This window comes from Nyctibius grandis, chromosome 30 (assembly GCF_013368605.1).
Source record: "Nyctibius grandis isolate bNycGra1 chromosome 30, bNycGra1.pri, whole genome shotgun sequence".
Taxonomy (NCBI): Eukaryota; Metazoa; Chordata; class Aves; order Nyctibiiformes; family Nyctibiidae; genus Nyctibius; species Nyctibius grandis.
In genome coordinates this window covers 1,862,300-1,869,890 of record NC_090687.1, presented here as the reverse complement: position 1 = coordinate 1,869,890, position 7,591 = coordinate 1,862,300, and the positions used below count along the sequence as shown (strand labels likewise).

The following is a 7,591-nucleotide window of genomic DNA, read 5'->3' as shown; positions in this document are numbered from 1 at the left end:
CCCTCTGGGATCATCGAGTCCAACCATTGCCCTGACACCACCCTGTCAACTAGACCAGGGCACTAAGTGCCATGTCCAGGCTTTTCTTAAACCCCTCCAGAGATGGTGACTCCACCACCTCCCTGGGCAGCCCCTTCCAATGGCTAATGACCCTTGCTGAGAAGAAATGCTTCCTGATGTCCTACCTGAACCTCCCCTGGTTCAGGGGCTTGAGGAGATGTCCTCTAGTCCTGTCACTAGTTGCCTACAACCTATGTAAGATATTACAAATACTTTACACCATGCTTACAAATACCTCAGGGGCGGGTGTCAAGGGGATGGGGCCAGACTCTTCTCAGTGGTGCCCAGCGACAGGACAAGGGGCAACGGGCACAAACTGAGACACGGGAAGTTCCATCTGAATATGAGGAAAAACTTCTTTGCTGTGAGGGTGCCAGAGCCCTGGCACAGGCTGCCCAGGGAGAGGGGGAGTCTCCTTCTCTGGAGATATTCAAACCCGCCTGGACACGACCCTGTGCAACGTGCTCTGGGTGACCCTGCTTGGGCAGGGGGTTGGGCTGGATGATCTCCAGAGGTCCCTTCCCACCCCAACCAGGCTGGGATTCTGGGATTCTGGGATCTCCCGGTGCTTCCCCGCAGGGCTGAGAAGGAGGGATGGGATGGGGCAGGCAGGGAGAGCCTGGCAGCAGGCAGCACTGGGGGTCATGGCTGTGCAACCTCAGGCAGGAGGAAGGCGTGCGGCCCCTCCACCATGCTCCTGCCCCGTCCCACCAGCCCAGTGCCTTGAGGACCAGGCTGCTCCCTCCATCGCCCATCGCTGGGACAGGCTCTCCCACCTTTCCCTGTCCCCGTGCACCTCCACCCCCCTGCTCCCAGGGACTCCCCTTTCCCCCCAAACTCAGGCTTTGGGAAATTCCCCAAACCTCCAGCGATGGCCCTGGACACCCTGAGTCATGGCTCAGGGATGTCCTTGCCTCCCCAGTCCAACCAGCCCAGCCAGACTGGTGACAGTGACGCGGTTTCATGTGGCCACACGGGACACTGGTGTGGTAATTATCACCCCCAAGATCTGCTGGCGCATCGGCTGCCTTGCCCAACTCCCCGCACGAGCCTGCTGCAGCCGTGGCAGGGCACGAGCCGACACTCAGGTATGCCCATGGGGACCCTTGCCAGCAGCTGCCAAAACCTTCTGCCACCAGTTCCAGGTCCCCATCCCCAGTAACGTGGGATTTTTCCAGTGAAAAATGACGTAGCGCAATAGGTGGGGGCCAGGTTGACCAGAAATGTGAGTGGTACCAGGCAAAGCCCCTCTCTACTGGAAGGGTCTGTCCAGGAGGGTCCTTGGTCCCTGCAGGTGTTCCCAGGAGAGCGGCACAAGCTCTGGGATGCTGGTGTCCCCCATCCTGGCTCTCTTGGGCGGCAGCATCAGGGTTTGCACATTTTTGGTTTGGGATGAGGAGCAGCAGCGCTGGTTGCCCTGGCAACGCGAGATGCTCTCGTCCAGACGCAGACAGTGTTTGGCAAGATTTGCTAAAAATACTTCCTAACTCAGCTGTGACACCACCAGCCGTGTCACCACCAGCCGTGTCACATCCCTGCTCCCCCAGGGCTCAAGCCACGTCAGTGCTGTCCCTGCTGGTACCCAGAGCTGGCCCTGGGCCGCTCGCCTGGGTGGCAGGGGATGGACCAGGTAGCTCCCCATCTCCCACCAGCCTCCCTGGCTCTGGCAGATGTGGCAGGGCCACCAGCACTGGTCCCTCCCTGGCTCAGGGAGGGGAGGGGACAGAACAGGGAGCCAGGTTGGGGACACATGGTCGGGGACAGAACAGGGAGCAAGGGACAGCTGGTGGCACTTACCCGGGACAGGGGGGAGCTCCCTGGGGAGGGACCTGCGGGCACAGGAGGGCTGCTGGGGAAGGTAATGATTCCTGAGAGTTCAAATAGGTTTAAAAGCTTTTTTTTTATGATTTTGCTGCTTTTCCTAATACCATTACAGCCTTCTCCATGGCAACCAGGTGGGGCGGCTCAGACTTTGGTCCCGGCCAGGAAGATTAGCTGCCGGAGCTGAAATGATGGGGGGGATCATCTGGGGAGGTCCGCGCAGGCCAGGGCTGCGGACATCCATGGTAGGGACCCGAAGTGAGGTCCCCGTGGTGGCTGTGGTGCCGTGGGACAGCAGACAGGATTCGCGGTGATGCCAGAGGGACCAACGGTGCCGCGGGGTCCGAGCATCCCCTGCACAGGCGGCGGTGGGACAGGGCTGGAGGAGAGGACCCACAGGAGGTTTAAAGGTGGAGATGGGTCTGGCTCTTCCCTGCGCTGCAGCTGCGAGGGGAAGGGATTTGCTTATTTACCCTTTTTATTTTCCCCTTTGCAGTTTGTTTGCTGTTGTTCCTAGAAGAGGGCTCTTGGAGCAGGGACAAACCCGCTCCCAGGCGCAGGGAGGGCTCGTTTAAACTTCCCAGCAAGGTTGTGTGGGTTTTGGCTGGCTGGGCCCGTGCTGGTTCAGCTCTTTTTAGCTTCCAGATTGATTACACCTTGTGTCAATATGTGCTTAGCGCCTATTAGCGGGTACGTGTGTCTCCAGCTCTCATTTCTCCCTTCTGATCTATAATTTCCCAGAAGATTAAAAATAGAGGGGGAGGAGAGCACTGCTTGGGGCCAAAAGGAAAGGGAGATAACAGTGCTTGTGGGAAAGTTGGGCTGCAAGGCTGGAGCCTGGCTGTCTCGCTCCGGTGCCTCTTCCCATGGGCACGGTCCCGCTTTGGCCGGTGAGAAGGTTGCTTAAAACCACCTGAGTTAATTGCTGAAGAGCTGGGACCTGCTCTGTGGAGCTGGAGGAGATGCCAGACTCCCATGGGGATGCCCATGGCATGGGGTTGGTGGTGGAGAGCATCCCTGCTCCATCTCCACCTCAGGGACTGGCACAGGGGGGATCAGGGCTGGGAAGAGTTTCAGCACCAGTGGGAGATGCCTGTTCCTGGAGCTGTGGATGTGAACGACGCCAGCCCCGTCCTGGTGCATCTCCAAGGAGGAAGAGGGCTACCAGGACATGGGGAAGGGTTAGCCATGGCTTTGCCATCCAGCAGTCACTGGCCCACAGGGCTCCTCCGTATTTATTTATTTTTTCTTTCCTAGAAACTGGTAAAAGATTTTGCAGAAGCCGCATTGGACACTGGTGGGGAAATGACCTGGGACACAGAACGAGGTGAACAGCCTCCCCAGGGTGGTTTTGATGAGCTGCCAGGCGGAGTGTGCCAGCTCTGGAGCATCATCCACCATCACCCCACCGTACGCAGGGCCGGCGGAGGAGCCAGGGGACCCTCGCAGCCGTCACCTCAAGCCCAGCAGTGCTCCCAGCAGCATCACCACCCTCGAGGCAGATACACCCGCAGGAGGGGACTGTGGGTTCAGCCCCGAGGCTTCTAGTGCCACCTGGAGAAGAGCTTTTTCCCCCATTTTCCAACTCATCTCCCACTCACATCACCATAAAACCTCAGGCGTTCCAGCCCGTCTCCCCCCAGGGGTAACCCCACACCTCTCACCCCCTGTGCAATGCGGATGCTGTAACCCCCAGCGTGTGTTTTTCAGGTCCCGATGCAGCGTGAGGACCCGCTGCCAGGGCTCACCCCAGGGCAGGGTCAGTGCTGCTGCTCAGGACCCTCCAGGAGCCCAGGGCATGGCCGTGGGACATCCCACAAGGCTGCTCCATCCATCCCTCTATGCTCACTGCCCACACAAACCCCATCTCCAGCAGGACCACCCTCCTCAGGACCACTGTCCCCACCATAGCCTGTCCTCCTGGGCAACCTCCCCTCCCCAAGCTGCCATAAAGGCAGTTACAGCCCAGGAGGGAGAAGCAAGGAGCCCATCCCAGGTGACACTTGCCCTGGCCCCGCTGTCCCATGGGCCAAGCCCGTGTCCCGTCCCAGCAGCAGTGGGGTTAAGCCTGGCCGGGCGGGCGGCTGGACGGGCGTCAAGGTGGTTGCTCCATCCCTGCGCAGTGCGTGTGGCCGGAGGAGAGCGGAGAGGGAGCTCTGCCCTGCCCGGCACCATGAGCGCAGGCAAAGGTAAGGCAGGGGAATGCGCCCGTCCGGGAGGGACAACAGGGCAGGGGGTTGGGGGGAGACACTCAGACTCTGCTGGGGCTTCGCACTCGAGTCACCCTTCGCTTTTCTCCCCCTTCTGCTGCTATAAGACATTTTGGGAGCCCCCCGGGCTGCCTGGGGTGCTTGCAGGGCAGAGCCCAAACCTGGGTGGGGGCTGCAGGGACAGGCAGGGGCTGTGGCACCGGGACCCCTCTGCTCTGAGGAAGAGTAAGTTCATGGGGGGCAGCTGGGGGGGAAGGAGGAGAGGGGGCTGGGGGCCTTTCTCCACAAAAGGGAGAAGCTGCTGCTGCAGTATAAAGGGATGAATTTGGGGGTCTGGGTGCCCGAGGGGGGTCTGAGCTGCGGCAGGAACAGGGTCGATCCCACACCCCCTCCCGAGGGCAGATCCAACCTCTGAAACCTCCTGCAGCTGCTCAGTGTGTGGGTGGGCTGGGACTGACCCCCCCACCCACCCACCCAGCAGCTCAGGCACCCAGGGGGGTCCCCTAGGGCAGCCATCACCCCACGCTGATGGTGTCCCATTTCCTCCCCACCTCGCAGCAGGCATCACCCTCCTGCTCCCCCTGGCCCTGCTGCTGGCCACCACCTCCCAGCCCCTCGGAGGGGACAGCCCGAAGGAACAGGGGGACACGGACCCCCCACGCTGCCCCAGCCCTTGTGCCTGCAGCTTGGACGACTACAGCGAGGAGCTCAATGTCTTCTGCAGCGCCCGCAACCTGACGCGCCTGCCCGAGGACGTCCCCCCCAACGCCAAAGCCCTTTGGCTGGACGGCAATAACTTCACCCTCCTGCCCGCCGCTGCCTTCAGGAACCTCTCAGCCCTGGACTTTCTGGACCTGCAGAGCAGTCAGCTGGCCGCCGTGGAGCAGCACGCCTTCCACGGCCTGCGGAGCCTCTACCACCTCCACCTCGAACGCAACCGCCTCAAGCACTTGGCTCCCCACACCTTCCTGCACACCCAGAACCTCGTCTCCCTCAGCCTCAACAATAACTACTTCAGTAAGGTGGAGGAAGGGCTGTTCGCTGGGCTCTCCAACCTCTGGTATCTGAACCTGGGCTGGAACTCGCTCGTGGTCCTGCCCGATAAGGTCTTCCATGACTTGCCCAACTTGAGGGAGCTGATCCTGGCCGGGAACAAGCTCCCCTACCTCCAGCACCAGCTCTTCTGCAGCCTTACCGAGCTGAAGGAGCTGGACTTGAGCGGGAACGCACTCAAGGGCATCAAGATCAACATCTTTGTCAAGCTGCAGAAGCTACAGAAGCTGTACCTGAACCACAACCAGATCAACGCGATCGCGCCCCGTGCCTTCATGGGCATGAAGTCCCTCCGGTGGCTGGACCTCTCCCACAACCGGCTCGTCTCGCTGTTCGAGGACACGTTTCTGGGCCTCCTGAGCTTGCACGTCCTACGGTTGTCCACCAACTCCATCACTGGCCTGAGGCCCAGGACTTTCAAAGACCTCCAGTTCCTGGAGGAGCTGCAGCTGGGGCACAACAGGATCCGAAACCTGGCGGAAAGGACCTTTGATGGGCTGGGCCAGCTGGAGGTCCTCAGCCTCAACAACAACCAGCTACAAGACATCAGGGTTGGGGCGTTCCTGGGGCTGTACAACGTGGCAGTGATGCACTTGTCCGCAAACTGCATCAAGGTCCTCCCCGACTATGTCTTCAAGGGGGTCACCAAGTTGCACAGCCTCCACCTGGAGCACAGCTGCCTTGGCAGGATCCAGGCAAACACCTTCTCCAGCCTCTCCAGCCTGCGGCGGCTCTTCTTGCAGCACAATGCCATCTCCGTCATTGAGGACCAAAGCTTCAGTGAACTGCATGAGCTCCTGGAGCTCGACCTGAAGCACAACAGGCTGAGCCATCTCTCACCACAGCTCTTTGTGGGTCTGAGCAACCTGGAGTACCTCTTCCTCTCCTCCAACCATCTCCTGGAGATCTCCCAGGACACCTTCAGCCCGCTCCAGAGACTCTTCTGGCTCGACCTCTCCCATAACCAGCTGGAAACGCTGGACAACACCATCATCTCCCCTCTGGCCAACCTGCGGTACCTCAGCCTGAGGAACAACTCACTAGAGACCTTCTCCGTGGGCTTCCTGTGCGCCTCCTTCGCCCTAGAGCAGCTGTGGCTGGGGGGCAACAACTGGCATTGCAACTGCTCCCTGAAGGGCCTGCGGGACTTCACCCTGCAGCACCCCGTGGTGGTCCCACGCTTCGTGCAGTCCGTGGCCGAGGGGGACGATGCCCATGTCCCTGTCTACACCTACAACAACCTCACCTGCCTCTACCCGCCGGCCGTGGCGGGCCTGGACCTCCGCGACACCACCGAGGACAGCTTTGCTCACTGCTGATTCATGCACCAGCCCTTCCTGGGGGGATGCACCACGGACCCTCACCTACTGCCTCCTCCCCAGCCCCACCCTGGGCTCCTGGGGCAGCAGCAGGAGCTCCGGCTCTGCGGTCACCCCAGTTTAGCCCAGTTTTGCCGCTGCCACCTCCCCGGGGCAGCAGCAAGGAGCTGTGCCCGCACGATACTGGACCATGACCCCGGCCATTGGCAGGGGGAGATGGGCACCAGCTCCCCACATGGGCTTTGCTGGCTTCAAACTGAGATATTTCAGCCCTTTAATATTTAAATAGCAGCCCCCGGGTTAGCGTGGCCGCTCCCAGCTCCCATCAGGAACACGAGCATCTCTGAGCCTCCAGGATGGGGAAAAGCTACACCTGGAGCCCTCCCCACAGCGAGGGACACCCCTGTCGGGGCCAGGACTTGTCACTGGGACAAAGTAAAGTATCTTCCTGCCACGGAGCAGCCGAGAAATCCTAAAAGCCCCCCCTGAGCTCCCCGGTAGGTTTAGGGAAGGGGGCAAACGACTTGCTTTAATCATCCCTTGCACCAGCAGGTGCAGGCAGGGCGCAGAAAGCCACGCACGTCACTTACCTGATAAATCGTAGCTGACAAATAAACCTTTGGAGCTATCGCAACCCACCTTGTAAGTATGTTATTTCCAAAGCACGTGCCGCACCCGGCCGGGGTTTCTTATCGGAGCCCCTCGGGGCTGGCAGACACAGGGCGAGGAGCGCAGGCTCCTCAGGGTGCTGGAGGAGACTGCAGCCAGTTTTCTGCAAGCCCCGGGTGGGTGGCATGTGCCCAAGGAGCGAGAGGTGGCCGGTCATCCCACAGAAGCCAACAGCCCGGTCAGACTCCAGCCCCGCTGCCCAGCTCTCCAAATCCCAGATAAGTGACCAAAGGTCAGACAAGATTTTCCAGGAAAGTTGCACGTGGGGAAACCTGGTCAGGTGTGAGTCCTCACCGCGGGCGCAGCAGGAGCAGGGACAGATGCTCCTCCAGCTATAATCCAGTTTGGTCAGGAGGAACCTGAGATCTCCCCCTGCTTCCCCAAAACAGCACCGCAAGGGCGAGTCCTGAGCGCAGACAGGGCGCGCAGGCAGGAGGGGCTCAGAGTCCAGGAGGAAAG

At 60.6% G+C, this 7,591-nt stretch overlaps 1 protein-coding gene across 1 annotated transcript; it reads left to right on the top strand.

Annotated features, from left to right (window-relative positions):
* Positions 1-4,054: 4,054 nt before the first annotated feature.
* On the top strand, positions 4,055-6,463 carry IGFALS (insulin like growth factor binding protein acid labile subunit). The gene is made up of 2 exons (XM_068420285.1): positions 4,055-4,070; positions 4,650-6,463. The coding sequence occupies exons 1-2, from the start codon at positions 4,055-4,057 to the stop codon at positions 6,461-6,463; spliced, it is 1,830 nt and encodes a 609-aa protein (XP_068276386.1).
* Positions 6,464-7,591: the final 1,128 nt, after the last annotated feature.